Source organism: Budorcas taxicolor, chromosome X, assembly GCF_023091745.1.
Source record: "Budorcas taxicolor isolate Tak-1 chromosome X, Takin1.1, whole genome shotgun sequence".
Classification (NCBI taxonomy): domain Eukaryota; kingdom Metazoa; phylum Chordata; class Mammalia; order Artiodactyla; family Bovidae; genus Budorcas; species Budorcas taxicolor.
The window spans coordinates 65,616,429-65,634,249 of record NC_068935.1 but is presented as its reverse complement, the minus strand read 5'-3'; the positions used below and the strand labels follow the sequence as shown (position 1 = coordinate 65,634,249).

Sequence of the window (17,821 nt, the reverse complement as noted above, 5' to 3'; positions counted from 1 at the left end):
AGGAGATGGCTTGATATCAAAGAATTGAAAGGTCGACAAGGAGTCTTTAAACAACTTTGCAACAGTGATCTAACCACCATGTGACTGTGGAAAAGACCCTTTCCTTTGCCCTGGAACGTACCTTGCCTAGACGTTTTGCTTATTATGAGCTCTACAGTGCGTTTAGGGACATTTGACAAGTGGGGAAGGAGAAATTTTGAGCTACAGTTCAGGACGTGGAGCTCTAATCACTGAAACCATCCAAGCCCACGACGAAGGAAGAAAGAAAAATGCAATATTAAAGAGCACAAACCCTCGCTCTTCTCTCATATTCTGTAGTGACTGTCTTGAGTCATAAGGGAACTTTTCTTATCAATTTTAGCAGAGAATGGGACACGACAATCTTGAAACTAAGGGATAGCCGGCTACACACAAAGCCGAGTCTGTTCAGGACACCGTGGCGGAAGTTCTGGAGAAAGAGGTGTCCGTCCGCCACCCAAATACCAAGTCTCTGCTGTTTTCCAAAATGCTCACAAGCTCTCTGCGCCTACTGATCGTCAGTGCGTAGGAGCGGATTAAAAACCCGCAACTGTGATTTGAGTGCGGTATTGGACGCTAGTTTCTTTGTGTACTGGATGTGGGAGAACTTAAACCAAGCGCGCCAGGTGGGCAGGAGAAGGCTGTTTACTTCGGGACTCACTGTATTCTTCCTCTTGGAAGTTGGGCAAAGCCGTTTCTTAGCCCCCGCTGAGTTTAGGAACAATGTGCAAATGAATTGGAGCTGTCATCTCCCTTTCCTTGATTGATCCCGGGTGCGGGGTGGTAGCAGATTGGGGCGAAGAACAGTCTGGAATTCCCCTTTGTGTTCCCACCTCGACACTATTGGGGCGCCGAGGGGAGTAGTTCGGTGTCCGAGGCCACTTTGGGAGCTCTGAGTAACAATTAGCTGTTTTCTAGTCAGACTGCTAGGCTTGAAGCAGAGGAACTACACTGCCCCCTTTTCCGGCTCCATCCTCATTCACCGTCTGGCCCCTAACTGCCTCAGGTAGTCGGGAGGCTGGCCAGGGAGTCTCCACCTACTCACGGGCGGCAGCCATTCGGCGCGCTCGGGAGCCTAGGGGTTGGGACCCATTGGCTGGGGGGCGCTGCCAGTCTCGGGAGTGTGGCGTGGTGGGGGTGGGGTTTCGGGCCGCCGCAGGTCCAGGCAGCTCACCATTCGCAGGGTGGTGAGTGAGCTTGAGCGTAGCGTGAGCTCCGATTACCGTAGACTTGCAAACAGTTCGGAGCGAGCGTGAGCGAGCCAGAGAGAGTGAGAGAGTGAGGGAGCGGGTATTAGGGGACCTAGAGGAGACTGAGCGAGAAAGCAAAGGCCTGAAGACCAAAGATTTGAGACTGAATGACCATGGCTGTTTCCGCACCTCCGGTAATCTCTGCAACTTCCAGCGGCGCAGGCGTCCCGGGGGGCTTGTTTCGGGCGGAACCCCTGTACTCGACGCCTGGAGAGCCTCCTCGTCTCACCCCCAATGTGATCAACAGTTTCATGGCCAATAACCACGGCGGCAGCGCCGGGGGTGGAGGGGTCGGTAGTACCAGCGCAGGCAGCGGCAATACCAACACCAACGAGTGCCGGATGGTCGACATGCATGGGGTAAAGGTGGCTTCCTTCCTGATGGACGGCCAGGAACTGATTTGCCTGCCGCAAGTCTTTGATCTCTTCCTCAAACACCTGGTGGGAGGGTTGCACACGGTGTACACCAAGCTGAAGAGACTGGACATATCCCCGGTGGTGTGTACTGTTGAGCAGGTCCGCATCCTCCGCGGGCTGGGGGCCATCCAGCCCGGGGTCAACCGCTGCAAACTCATCACCAGGAAAGACTTCGAAACTTTGTTCATCGATTGCACCAATGCCAGGTGAGATTCTCGTTTCTTAGCTCTCTCTTTCCCCTTTGCCCTCTTCTGCGTGTCTCATCCTCTTCCAACTTTGTAGAGTGAGTTTTAACTAGCTTGCTCTACTCTTCAGGCTCTAAGTCGGTGGGAAAAAGAGGACTGGAAAGACTAATTTCCTGTCGCTTCTAGTCCGAGCTCAGGGGCAGGGCTTGGGTCTAAGAAAGTCTCGTACAAATTTCAGTTTGCGGTCCTATATTGAAAGTTTCTAGCCTTTCGCCCTTATCTTGCACGGCTTTCTGGCTGCTTGTGATTAATTGTTAATTTCTCTATTTGGTTTTCTTTCCTGTTAACTTGTGGCCATATGGGTCGGATAGATTTTTCTCCTGAACACGGACAACAAGGGCTTTCCGGAGGAGAGGGCTGGCTGAGCTGTAAACTGTGCTCCTAAGCTAGCAATCCAGAACACAGCATTTGGGGGATGCAGAGGGTCGGAAGTCTAGAATCCATCCCAGAGGATGATTCGTTCCCCATCCTGTATGTTTGTTGTGAGAATGCGTTGGTGTGTGGTGGTGGTAGTGGTGGTGGTGTGTGTGTGTCTGTCTGTGAGAGAGAGCCAGTACGAGCTCATGAAGATGAGTGCTCATGGCTGCTGCGCAAAGCTTCCCCGTACACGATACAGGAAAGTCAATGGAGCCTTTTTTTTTAAAGAAGGATGGCAAGTGTAACTTTCCTGGGATCGACCCTTTGGGTCATCTGCAGAGGGCAGTGTGGGGCATGAGCGGCGGGGCCGGGACCGGGTGGGGAGTGCAATAAAAGATGGCAGGTTTTCTAGAGAGGGTGCTTTCAGCTCTTCCCCCAGGCAAACAATTGGAAGGATCCCATTCCCCCAAAGAGAGGATTCCCTAAATGATGATGGTCAGCTTCTCCGGTTGTAAATGCACCTCCTTCGTAGTACAGCTTAGAATTACATTGTAGAACAAATATTCATTTGCATATGTCCATAAGTAAATTTTATCCAATGTTTGAGTTTTAAGAAAGTATATTCAAGATCATTTAATTTTTTAAAAACTTTTAAATTAGTTTTCTTAGTATTTATTCCATCTCTAGTATAATAATATCTGTTAGGAAAGTACACATTTGGTAGGTGTGATTAGCATACAAACCAAACCACCATCACCAAGCTAAAGGGGGCAAACGGTTTTGTTGTGAAACAGCACTGCTGTTTGTTATTTTGCAGAAAACATCTGCAGAGGTAGATTTTCTCACAATGCAACTTTAAATCATAAGATCTCTGAGTTTATGAACCAAAACTAACCCAGTTGACACATCTGCTGTAAAATCCAAATTACTATGTATAGTCGAAGTATACTGGCAACTTGTAGACAAACTGTTGCTGACTGCTACAATAAGATAATGCTAGAGAACTTACAAGGGAACCTTTTGTTTTTCTTTTTTTTCTCTTTGAGCCGTGTTCTCCTGGGATCTAGCAATTAAGCAGAAACTTATTCATATAAGAACTCCTACCTGAATCATATCTGGGGCTTAAAAACCTGGCTCATTAGATCACATTTTCCTAAGGAAGATAGATGGCCTTAAAACACAAAGGATACCTGTTCCCTCAATAAAAGAAGCAATTATAGGTTCTAAGAGTAGAAAGGATATTTTATTTTGACCACAAAACACTATGCTAATACCCAAACTCAGAGGATTACCCGGGACTTCAGATGAGGGTCATCTAGTTTATTTGTTGTCATTTGAAAAGATTTGAACAATTGTAGACCTGAAATCCTATCTTCTGTCCTCCTCCTTTCTCCTTTCCCTGGTTTCTCTTGCAAATGCCCACTCTTAAAGAGAAATGAATAATTATTACACATAGGAAATTCTACTTTCTTTAATAATTTATACATCCTTGAGCAACATCTATAATTTTCATTAAAAAAATAAATAGATTAACACTTTAATGTCATTTTGATGCTTCCCTCTGCAAATAGAAACTTTAATTTTATTAGAGCTACCTACTAAAGGAAAAAATAATAAATTTCCCTGTATCCAGAGTCAACTGTTCTTATGCTATTTTTTAACCCTGTTATATGATGTGTTTTAGGTTATTATTTCTATTCAGTTATGTTTTATTTATTCCTTATCAAGCATTTACAATGCCAACTTTTTTGAGGGCTTAGATTGCTTTTGTGTATGTGCACATGTAAAAGTGATAGATAAATATTAAAAATATAAGAGGAAGCATATCTGAAATATGCATGTGCTTCCTACTGCAGTTTTTCTTTATATTTTATTGCATACATATTCTATAATTGTGTTACAAGTTTTACAATATGTAATTGAAAAAAATTTATGAAATATATTCTATGAATTCAATCTATAAATAAAGATGAGGAAAACTACTAGAAACCCCTATGTTGCAATTTCTAGACAGTAAACAAATCCTCAAAATTTCTGGAAAAAATCTAATTAACATTACCACATTTTGTCCTCATAATCATATAGTTAAAAAACTACAAAATATGATAATGCTTATAATGGATGCCTTATGACTTGAGGTAACATTATTTACAGATGCATGTACCTTAAATCATTCCTTCCATCTGTGAAATTAGTATTTAAGTAAACATTACTTCCATGACTTTTCTGTTCAGTGAAAAGAAAGGTGAAGGATGTAAATAGGAATGAGGCCCAAGAGAGACAAAATAAAGTAGATGAGACGGAGACAGTAAGAGAAAAGAGATATAGGATATGAGCAGAATGATGCCATAAGATGGAGTGAAAGATGGATCAGAGGAGCTTATAGAGATGCCCAAAGAAGATGAGCGAAATACCAATGGAGACTTGGCTAAAGAGAGTTGTCATTTAGGACTCATGATTTCCTAGCATTTTAAGCTAAAAGGGGGGAGAAGTGCAAGGAACACCTATGTACTACTGTTCTTATTTGAAAAAAGCGATTCACCTTCTTCTCCTAATGGATCAATTTCCATACTGTATTGTTGAATGGAAGGCCTATCTGTAATGGTGTTGTTGGCAATTTTCTTTTCCTACATAATAAACATTTCTGCCCTTCTTTGTCAGGTGACTACGGAAGGATACAAGGCCTAATATAGGATATTTTAATTTGGAATGCTTCCTACACTATTCCAGAACACACTAAATAGACCATTAAAATTGGTCATTTTCAGAGACCTTGAGGTGTTGCCACTGAAAATGAATGAGTAAAATACTTACTTACATAATTGTTTCTTTGATAGTACTGAAAGTCACAAAAATAGCTCAATCAGTGCCTTATATTAATAACTTTAATTAACTAATTATTAAAATATTCAAAGTACTCTTCCCAGAAAAGATGTTGGAAAATAATACTTGCCTCAGCTACTAGAGAATAGAAAGACTGAAACTCTTGACTATTCATTGTTCTATTAAATGTCAGGCTTTATATCGCTGCAGTTGAAAATGGCTACCAGGTATTTTTCCTTGATGCCCCTTAGCTTCAGAAATTAATTGTAAAGAAGATTATTTTGAGGGTTATTAAGAAAATGATGATTAAAAAGACCCAAACCAAATAGGAAAACTTGTTATCTTGTTTTAGATCTTTGTTTTTGCAGATAAAGCACTGTGATTATTTTCCATTTCTTGTCCAAGAGAACTTAGAGTTTTAATATTATAGAGTCTGGGCAGATTCAGAAAGCAAATGTCTAAAATATCTCACTGTTATGCAATGGATTTTCCTTACTGAATTCTTCAAAGTTTAAAATAGCAGTAAAATATTAAATTAAAAATTGTTATTCAGTAAATGTGAAAAAGCAACCAAAACATTTTAGTGTTATCTCTCTTTATCTACCTATCTATATAAAAGTAACATTGTTAAATTTCATAATCAGCATTTAATTTCATTTGAGGACCAACTGATTAAATGTTATTCAGTCATTTACATATAGTTAAATGGATGCTTAGACCACAATGTATGACTAAGAAAATATTTTAATGCATTTGGAGACATGATTCAACATATATTCAAATTAATATAATTCAGTTTTTTAATTAAAAATTTAAATGTTCCAGTCATGGTTTATTGTTATTCTGACTGTGTGAACAGAACATAAATGGGCTTCCATGTTAGAATAACTTTATGTGACTTATAGTGACTTTTACAACAATTTAAAACTACTACTTTCTTTTTTTAAATTTTTTATTATTTATTTATTTATTTATTTTTTAAACTACTACTTTCAAATACTACAAATATTTTAAAATAGTCAATGAGTTTGGCTTTGTACTCACACTTGATGAATATCATTCATAATCCACAAAACATAACAACTTTGAAAATAGATATTTTCATTCATTGTAAAGTTAAGCAAAATCAAATTTTTGAAGGACTTGCATCACCTTCCTGGGCTAATATTTTGTATGACTTACATTTTCAGAAATGATAAAAGGGTTTTAGAAATTAATCTGGGCAATAAATGCAGGCATTTTAATTCATGGGATAATGAGGGCGGTAGTCATGTCTGTTAAAAGCAGTCACATAGTCAACAATGCACTGTCTTTTATTAGAGAATGATGTCAATATTATAATTAAAATAGTATACTCATATACCAGTCCACAGAACTTCCACATGTACATTCATTTTAAAAGTACACTTCTGCATAAATAATAACTGTTGTATTTGTCTAATACTTTTGCTGGATTTCATATTTGCCCCAAAACTCATTAATAGGCAGTGGGTATTACATTAAAGATATGATGCATGGTATGATAGAGAATATCTTTGAATATTTATGTATGATTTTAATCTCAGTGTATATAGTACATGAATGCTAAAAAGTCATTAGGAAGTGATGGTCTTCAGACATTAATGTTTAGGTGTTTTCATACAGAAATTCTCTAATACTTGTATAAAATAGCAAGTCTGAGTTGTTTGATGCATTATTAAATAAACTTATTTTGTCTTAATGAAATCTCTGCTAAGCTGCTAAGTTGCTTCAGTCGTGTCTGACTCTGTGTGACCCATAGACGGCAGCTCACCAGGCTCCCCCATCCCTGGGATTCTCCAGGCAAGAACACTGGAGTGGGTTGCCATTTCCTTCTCCAGTGCATGAAAGTGAAAAGTGAAAGCGAAGTCGCTCAGTCGTGTCCGACTCTTCGCTAACCCATGGCCTGTAGCCCACCAGGCTTCTCCATCCATGGGATTTTCCAGGCAGGAGTACTGGAGTGGGGTGTCATCGCCTTCTCCGAGTGAAATCTCTAGGTGTTTTAAAAGTGCTTCCAGCAGGCAAATGTAATTGTGAGACATTCTAATCATAGTACATTATACTTCAGTTGGTAACCTATATCTACAGTGGCGCTTTATCTGATGCATTTCAAGGAACAAATGATTTCGACTTATCCACTCTATACATTTCAGATATACATTAAAACTGCCCTAATTGACAAAAACTGAAAATATCATGTTTTCAGAGGAAAGACATCAAACCTTTCTCCCAAAAGAAAAACAATTATGTATTGATGATATTCTTGTTGCATATTCAAAAGGTCTTTGGTAGCATTTTTTTCTTCCTTTTCTTCCCTTTCACCATCTCAACCTGCAAAACTCTTCACTGTCACTTCAGATCACACAATTCTAAAAAGATAAAACAACATTTAAACACATTTGCTTTGCTAGGGAAATTGAACATTTGCACCCAATAAGCCTGATTGTGGAACTGCATGCAAATTGTGTTTTGATTTATCTCTTTTACACTTTTTTCCTTTAGAATTGATCTTGCATTAATTTCACCAAGCAGCTCTGTGAGGCTGCAGATGTTGCCTTGTGTTTAATAAATCAATGAGACAGATCTGAATGAATCACTTCAGATGGATTCTCTGCTCGGTTTGATGTCTAGATGTTATTCTTAGCTTGTTATCATGACAGATGCATTAATGTTCCCATACACTGCCAGCAATGTCAAAGAGATCGAAGCTTTTAAAGTGGCGGCATCCCTTTTTCCATTTTCTACTTTAGAACAACTAAATTTATTTTATTTTATTTAGGAATCAAAGAAAAATATCAAACCAATCATAAGTTTCTTCATGGGAAAGATTCTTAATTTTCATGCTATATTAACTCTTCCAAAATGGTGGAAATCAATATCTTAAAACCTAAATATAGGGTAGCTGCTTAATAAATAGTGCCTCCACATTAATATTTAATCATGGTAGGAAAAATGAGAATAAGTAATATATGATTGGGACACATTGAAAGTATCACTATAAATAGAATAATGCTGTATCCAAATTGATTAGAGAAGGGTGTTAGTTTTTAAATCCTTACTAATAAGCTTCTTGTTGGCTTAATGCAGCTGCAATATACTCTTACCAAAGGATTTAGAACATCAGGATTTAATATTTCTTTTTAGTAGTAAGGAGACAACTTGTCCATTGTGTACTCATCATTTCCTCACTTTACAGTGCTGAAAATCTTAGAAAAGTTTATTTTATTTTAGTATATCGCAAATGTTTATCTTTTGGGTCATTATAAATTAAAAATCATTCAGTAACAATAAATGCTACTTTTATCACTTACTTTCTTAAACTATAGAAACACATATGCACACTGAAAGGTACTTTGTATAACTCTAGTGAACTTTATTACCTACCTGCATTTACTATCATCACTGTCATTTTTTTTTTTCATTTCATCCATGGCATCCTTGCCTTGGTTGTTGGAGAGAAACAATTGTGTTAATTGTTGTGAAATATTTTGAGTTTAATGTTGTCAGTGTTATAACTTTTAAAGTTAATCTCTGATGTTTGAAAATACAAATTTTAGAAAGGATATTCAATTTTTTTTCTTCTTCAACTTTCTGAAGAATGTATATTTTTAAAAATCAGCTCTCAGAGGTAGTTCTCTTTGCAGGCCTTTACAGTATTCTTCCATCAAATTTTTACTGTTAGCTTTATTAGAATAGGAAAATAGGTAACCATTAACTGATATTATTGAGGTCTCAAATTCTTCAGGACATTTTTATCTGTAGTGTTAGGCTAATCTTGGAAGCTTAGGATACATGTTATAATATGCAGTATAATTTAAAAAGAAGTTTATAAGTAAGTTGACTAAATTATAAGTTGACTAAATTAAGAGTTAGCTTTTTTTTTTCATACTTTGCTTAAACCGTGGGAATGTCTTCATTGTGAAGTCTTGCCACATCCTTCTTTAAATATAAATTTATATATTAGAATTGGTAAAATTATTATATTGAGAATGTGAATGTAAGATGTGATATACATTGATTTATGCAAAATTGAATATAACATAGCTAAACAGCAAATGGATACATTTATCACTATCTAAAATGATATCCCTAGAATAAAACTGAATTTGTCACATGAAACAAAACCTTGGATTTGTAATAATAATTTCTGAGGAGTAATCTTTAACTTCAGTAATATTTATATTAAAATTTTAGTAAGCCTGGTGTCATATACATTTAGGAACCTAATTCACATTTGTTTAATGAATACAGTCATGGACACATACACATTTACTCTTCTCATTAGAATTCTTTGCACAAATTGCTGTGCTTATAAAAACACTAAGTAGTTACATAAAATGTACAATTATAAAAAGGCACTAATCCTAAAATTTAATTCCTTTATAAAACCATTTGTAATCATGCCATAAAATTTTCACAAGTACATTAAAGCTATACAAATCTATTATATGAAGTTAGAATGTTTAAATGAAATATATCTGTAAAGAAAATATGACTTCTTGATATTTTCTTTTAGTGAAAACCCATAGGAGATGTTCTAATACTACTATAAAATGATGCTCAACTATTTTGATTTATACTACTTGATATCAACACTAAACCAGACAGTTGACTTTTGATATTTTTTCAAAGTGTTTATAAAAAATGAGTTGCCAAGAAGAGGGTTTTCCTCCATTCTATCTATAGTTTGTGAATAGAAAGAGGAATACTTAAGTATAGTGATTTATTTTCTTCTTGAATAATCTCAGGACCCATCCAATTGCAATAAAAATTTGCATGAAGTGTCCCCCCCTCACCTCTATTTAAATAAATAGCTTAACGTTTTCAGGTGTAATTAATTTTGAAGAGTAACATTTCCTTTCATCTAAGACCCCTGAGGTTGAAACTACTCATATGCAGGTACTATTCTAACTCATTATAATTATTTAGTTTATTAGATCAAATCGTGGTGAAAACTTTGTAATTAAACTGCTGGAGTTTAAAAAAATAATGAACCATGTTTATTTTATTTCTAAATAACCTTTTTATTCTTAAACAAGCTGCTTAATAGTGTATAATATAGTGTGTATGTTAAGGTATAAAACATTCAATTGTAATTGTGTCCAATGATCTTATCAGATTGCTGGCAACTGCTAGCTGGTAACAGCATTTAGTCTACATTTAGTCTATCTGCTATTTATGTGATGTTGGAAAAAAGTAATATTGATCTGTCTCCAGATTAAAGTTTGAAATGGGCAACAGCCTGAATACAAAGGGCTTTTTTTTTTTTATGATTTCTCAGCTTGCTATTGATCTCCTAGTTTTATTGCATTCATTATTTATTTAAAGAATTTGCAAGCTAAACATAACGTTAAGCTAGTTTGCACACAGGGACTACACTTAGGAAATTGAATGGAAATTGCATTAGAGATGAACATCTGTGCTATTTTTCCACTCATGTGTTTATGGGTTTGTATAAAAGGTGTATTGGATTAACAGTTATAACCATTATAGCTTACAGCAATATGATTTGGAGCTTTTAGTTATTTTGGAAGAAGTTTGTCTCTTACTTGCTTATTTAAGAAGTATAGTAATATCATCATAAACAATATTTAGATAAATTTATTTGTTAATGCATTATCTACATTATACATCAATTGTTTTATTGCAATAAAAACATTAAAAAATTCAGACTTAATTATCATATAAGACTATACTATCTCTTAATGGCTTTTGACAGTAGGATACATAGGTGCTATTTACACAGTACCTATTTTAAGAATGTTGAGTTTAATGCCATATTAAAGCACATCAAATTCACAGAAATGGTATAAAAATTGCAATGTGACCATTCATAAAATGTGATTATATATGTATGTTAGGCCTTGATCCTTCTGAAAGGATAATAAACATTCAGACACTGAGGGCTTGCTTTATATAACACCATAGACAGTATGGTGGGATGCTTTATGATATGGTTTCCCCCTTGAATTCAATCCAAGGAATTTTAATTATAAAATCTCAAGAGGAATTCATCTGAAATAGTTCCCTGGAGGACATAAGTTAAACCCTAGTGTATCTTTATTGAAATATTGTCTTTAATCTGTAGACATTTGGAAAACTTATTCTGTCCACTTAATTACTAGAATTTAAATAAATAAAAATATCTTCACAATAATTTTGATCTCTCATGATTAGATTTGTTGTAATGGAGTGTGTGTGTGTATACAGTATATTCTGTGGTGCCAGGCAGTGTTCTAGGTGAAGAGAGTTAACACCACAGTCTCTTCTCTCATGGAGCTTATATTTTGGAATCATGCTGTCTTTAGCTTAGGGTATATAAAGTCTATATCCCCCCTTTTATATTTGTTAAATTGTGAAATCTTTGAGATTACAAATTTTTGCCTTGTCCATTGTTGAGTAATCCTTAAATATCTTGTATCTGCCTGTGTGCTATATCAGGAACACTAGAATTTTTTCAGTCTTTAGAATTATACCAGAAGGGTCAAACTAAAAAGTTATTAATATATAAAATATTTTAGTTTTATGTTTTACTTACGATATAAATATATAAAATACTCATCAAGAGGAACTGGGAATAAAATATATATTTCCATTTAAGAATGGCTGCAGTTAATTCACTATTCTATGAGGCACAAGTTATTCTATGAGGCACAAGTTTTTATAGTAGAATGTGTAACTGTGGATTAGAAAAACATGGTTTTTTTCCTCCATGTAAAGAAGCTTGCCTTCGTTTATGTTAGTTTTAAATAGATTCTCAATTTAAGAGTTTGATATGCTTTTACATGTAGTCCTATACAATATTATGTGCCAAAAATTAAAACAGAGATGGGAAAAAATTATTTGTTTTTATTTGTTCAGAGTACATTGACCCTTACATGTATTACATTTAAACATAAATAACTCTGGAAAATTATAAACATCTATAATTGCATGTTAATATTAAGCTTTCTGCCTTGAAAATAGCCTATGATCTGCTAAACTTCTAAATGTATTTTATAAAAATGTTTATGAGTACCCTCTGGATTTTTACTTGAGGAAGACAAAAGGGGAGTGCTTTCATACAAAGAAATTTACTGCATAGTACATTTTATGCACAGTACACAAAATTTTTGCTCTCATTTTATAACTCAATTAGAATACTCAATTTGAATATACATATACATACTATATATATAGTGTATATATGTGTGTGTATGTATATGTAATATGTATATATTATATATTTCCAATTCAACCCATTTGTCACCTCACTTCAACAAATATTAAATAGGTTCCTACTATTAGTCTGTACTGGGCTACTTATCAAGGAGAGAGGAGTAATCTTAAGAATTATCCAAATTCTTTGTCTCATCTCCAGATTACCGTGGTAAAATTTTGTTGTTATATGGTTGACTCTCAGCTAACCTACATTAATGCAAAGAACAGTAAATGATGTATACAATTCAAAATTGTGGAAAATTAGCATAACATTAATTAGGCTTTGTAGTACATTATGAAATGTTTATGGTACCTGTCTAAATTTATCTTGCTTATTCTACTATTAAATTGTATTCACATCTTATAAATATTCACTGGTGGGAAGGAGAGATAGACCAGAAACATACTAAGGTTGAATTCAATCTGAAATTAAATGCTTCATGTAGAAAACATCTGAAATGAACAAAGCATAAACAGACATTGAGCTTATATGTCATAGCTAACAGCTGTGTACTGGATCATGTTAGTGCTTAACTAAATTAGTATGTTTTGTTTGAATTTATTTTTATATTCTCCATGTAAACATTTATCCATTTAATGGATGCAGTACTCATTATAGCTATTAGTAGATCAAAACCTGGAAAACTGCATGAGTTCAGTTGTTGGCTTTAACCTTGTTTCCTGTGCTTTGGACCCCTAAACAACCATCTTCCATTTAATAGGGGCTTCCCTTGTGGCTCGGAGAAGGCAATGGCAACCCACTCCAGTACTCTTGCCTGGAAAATCCCATGGATGGGGGAGCCTGGTAGGCTGCAGTCCATGGGGTCGCTAGGAGTCAGGCACGACTGAGCGACTTCACTTCCCTTGTGGCTCAGTTGGTAAAGAATCCACCTGCAATACGGGAGACCTGGGTTCAATCCCCGGGATAGGAAAATCCCTTGGAGAAGGGAAAGGCTACCCACTCCAGTATTCTGGCCTGGAGAATTCCATGGACTGTATAGTTCATGGGGTCGCAAAGAGTTGGACATGACCAAGCAACTGTCACTATAAATTAAATAAACATGTATTGACATCAGAGGAATCATGGCTTTTGAGTTAAAACACACTGATTAGTATAGTGCTAAATCAAATTTTTGTGAAGTGTTTCTATTCTATGATTGGAATAATTGGCATTCCACTTGCAGTTTGAAAAATGTAATGCTGATCATGTCCTACAAGAGTGGCCATTTTGATGATGGGTACATGTTGAGCATTGTGGTCTCTGAAGAGAGTAGTAACTGTTCCAGAGATTAATTGATACAAGTACTGTAGGATAGCCACTTTCTTGCATTTGTTTTGGATTGGTCCTTGTCATACTAGAAGACTGACAGATTTTTGTTATTTTAGGACCATATTCTTTTTCATGAGGTTGTATGTTTACATAATCTCCATTCTGTCAGAGTCTAAAGCTTTTCTTATTCTTTTCAGTTTAGCCCCAGTGAATTGAATAACTGCTCTTCTGTGTATTGTTTCATTTTTTTCCCCCAAGCAGGCTCTCAGTTTTTAAATGTAAATACAACTCAAGAAATTCAGATTTTTAGATCTTTTTCTGTCTTAGTGGAAAAAATGTAAAAGTATCCATCAAAGAAGGGGCCGTGGAGCTCAATACTTTAAAGTTTTCTGTCCAATTAGGAGAACTGTTGATTTTAAACATAGAACTATATACTTTGGGTGATGATGCTAGCATTGATGTAGTACCATTTAGGCATGAACAAAGGAATGAAGCTAAATAAGAGTGAAGAAAACTTGAGAAAATATTTCTCATGGAAATATTGAATGAATCAGGAACTATTGATATTTAGATGACAGATGAGAAGTAGGTAGTATAATGTGGACTGAAGAAAGCCTTTTCACAGATCTGTTGAATGAATTATTTCCTTTAATTGCATTCATTTTATTCTAGTGGTTAGTTTAAGCAGATTCATGAATAGGAACAGAAAGTATAAAAATATTAGCTGTGAGTAAAAATAAAAACACTAATGGCAAAATGTGGAAATGTTATTCTCTTTGAGGTGAGCTGGTAATATTTGAAACCATGACAGAATATTTGCATATGTGTTGTCACTAAAATAATATTCCTTTACTATACTAGTAAATGTTACATTAGTTTCTAAAATATTTTATGCAGTGTCCAACTATATTTCCTCTGTAAGTTGCCTTACTATTATTGGTCTATCAGCCTGATTCTAGCTTGCCATAGCACATTTTTGAAATACATGTTGAGTATGAATTTATTAAAAAGGGTTACATTTTGCCTTTGGGTATGTGTGTGAAGTTTTTATGGTATTTAAGATTAAGTTTGCATTTTAGGGAGTAATTTGAACCACTGCATTCAAGATTGTTTAATGAACATTAAAATTTGATTTAAAGAACATCAAAGTGGCATTTTTATAGTTAATAAGTACAGTAAAGTTTAAATATTTCCTTCATGCCTTCTCCCTGAAAATATATCTGCAAGTTTAAATTACTAGCTAGGTGTAATAGTAAAAACTTTACATTTATGTACTGGTTTATAGTTTATATAGTGATTTCATATACATTAGCTCATTTAATCTAATCCTTAGTTTATTTTTATAATTTTGTTGTGAAATTTCTAAATTTTTAATAAACAGATGGCTGATAACTGTACAACATGATACTTCTGGCCATCACTTAATCTCATTTAGACTCTTTTTCCCCTCAATGCTAAATCAGCATCATCCATAGTTATAATGAAACTTATAGTGCTTCTAGGGAATAATAGTAACTTAAATTTGTGCAGAAGTTCACAGGCTGCAAAGCTTAATCGTACACTATCTGCATTTATCCTCACAGCAATTCTACAAAGCATGTCATCTGATTGTGAATTTAGGAGAGAAAATTCAAATATAGGTAAGGAAAATGAATTGCCTAAGGCCATAGAATCTAGTACAAGCAGATACAGTCCTTGAACCTAAACTTCTGTTTTATCTCCTCTGGTACATTATTATGCTCTCTGTGTTGTCTCTGAAGTATTAAGTCTTTAGAGACAGACTTGAAGAAAAAGTTTTGTTTAGGGGTGGATTGTTGCAGTTAGTCAGGAAATTATGGAAAAACTAGTGGTAGGAGATAGAGATAAACTAGTAGGAAAGAGAGGCACTACACAGGAGCTTCCCTAGAATGTCTTCAGGATGCATGTTTGATGGGACATACTGATTTTTAATGATGATGTTTTCAGAAATACAGTAACTGAACTCCCTCTGTGGAGACTCAGTTCCATATACATGTACAGAAAGATTTTGGGAATCAACAAAAACATTTTGAATGGAAAAGTGAAAGGAATAGTAATTCAAGAAAGTGTGTAGAAATGGCAGTAATTCATCAAAGCATAATATTGTAAGAATTTATGATGATGGGATCTATTAATAGTTACTAAAATAACAAATTGTCTCTTGTGTCTGAAATACTATGCTAGCATCGGTTGGTAAGTTCAGAGAGATTTAAATCTTACTGTAGAGACAAGGCATAAACACATAAAAAAGATTACTAGTTGTTCATTCATTCATCAGATAGCTGTGAGTGATTATTCTATGTCAGGCATTCTTCTAAGTGCTTGGGATATATTTGTTAAAAATAAAGATTCTTGTCCCTGAGAAGAGGATTATATTCTAAGGTATGGTGGTATGGATGTGTGTGGGTGGCTCAGTCGCTAAGTTGTGTCTGACTCTTTGTGACTGCATGACTGTAGCCTTCCAGGCTCCTCTGTCCATGGGATTCTCCAGGCAAGAATACTGGAGTGGGTTGCCATTCCCTCCTCCAGGGGATCTTCTCGACCCAGGGATTGAACCCATGTCTCCTGCATTGGCAAGTGGATTCTTTACACTGAGCCACCTGGTAGTATGGATGAGGAAGACAATAAACAGTATGCATAATAAATAAGTAAATTATACTGTATGTTAGAAGGTGGTAAGTGCTATGGAAAATATAGAGCAAATAGAGCAAAGTAAGGGTATGACAGGCAGGATTGGAGTTGGTTGCAGTTTTAAATAGAATGGGTACTATAGGCCTCAATGAGAACATGAGCTTTGTTCACAGAGGGATGTTAGCCTAGCTAAATCTGAGGAAAGTGTTTCATGCTGAGAAAACAGTTTGACCAAAAGCCCTAAAACATGGCTTTGGCTACTAGCATGGCTAATAGATTTGAGGAATAGTAGGGAGGCTAGTTTGGTTGGAGTGAAGTGATTGAGGGAAATAGTAAGAACAAGATTTAAATGGTAATGTTGGGAGGGGGTTATATAGGACCTTTTAGGACATTTTGAGGACTTTGAATGAAATAGGGAGTCACTGCAGACTTTTGAGCATGGCTATCACATGATTTGACCTAGGTTTCTAAATGATGACTGGCTACTAGATTGAGAACAGGCTTCAAATGGGGGCAATGTAGAAGCAGTTATGTTGCTACTGCAGTGAACAAGGAGAGAGATGGTGGTGGCTTAGACCATTGTGATAGAGTATGCTGCTGCTGCTAAGTCACTTCAGTCGTGTCCAACTCTGTGCAACCCCATGGACGGCAGTCCTCCAGGCTCCTCTGTCCCTGGGATTCTCCAGGCAAGAACACTGGAGTGGGTTGCCATTTCCTTCTCCAATGCATGAAAGTGAAAAGTGAAATTGAAGTCACTCAGTTGTGTCTGACTCTTAGTGACCCCATGGATGGCAGCCTACCAGGCTCCTTCATCCATGGGATTTTCCAGGCAAGAGTACAGGAGTGGTGTGCCATTGCCTTCTCTGGTGATAGAGTATAGATAGTAAGAATTGGTCAGATTCTGGATAAGTTTTGAAAATAAAACCAACAGAATTTCCTGACTGAGCTAGGAACTAGACACTGAGTGTGAGCAAAAGAAGAGTCACAGAAAACTCCCAAGATTTTGGTCTGAGCAACTGGAAGGATGAGTTTTCCATCATTTGTGAAGGGGAAGGCTATATGTGGAGCAGGTTTGGGGAGAAAGTTCAGGTGTTTAGTTTTATATGTGTTAGTTTTTAGATACATTTTAGCCTTTTCAGCCTTTTAGAGTAGTCATTATATATATATATATAGTCTGGTGTTTGAAAGAAATATCTAATCAGGAAATACAAAATTTGGACAGGAGTGACTATACATAGAAAAAAGAAGAGTTTAAAGTACTAAGTTCTGGGTCTCACCAAGATAAAGAGATTAGGGAAAAGAGAAATTAACAAAAGTTCCTTCTTAGGAAGGAACATGCAGTGAAGTAGGAGGAATACCAAGGGAGAATGATGTTCTTGAAAGCTAAGCCCAAAAAATGTATCAAAAAGGAGGCAGTGATCAACCATATCAAATGCTGTTGATAAGCCAAAAGCCATGACTGAACATTGGCCATTGGATGTAGAAATGGAAGTCATTAGTGAGCTTTATGAGAGCAGTTTTAGTAGAATAATAAGAATGAAAAGTCTAAGTGATGTGTTTAAGAGAGATCAGGAG

The 17,821-nt window shown here is 35.8% G+C and overlaps 1 protein-coding gene across 1 annotated transcript in view; it reads left to right on the top strand.

Annotated features, from left to right (window-relative positions):
- The first annotated feature begins 1,381 nt into the window (after window positions 1–1,381).
- DACH2 (dachshund family transcription factor 2) overlaps window positions 1,382–17,821 on the top strand; it is an 807,465-nt gene continuing 791,025 nt past the window's right edge. Inside the window, exon 1 of the mRNA XM_052662672.1 lies at window positions 1,382–1,890. Within this exon, the coding sequence (XP_052518632.1) occupies window positions 1,382–1,890 (509 nt within the window). The remainder of the gene's footprint in view (window positions 1,891–17,821) is intronic.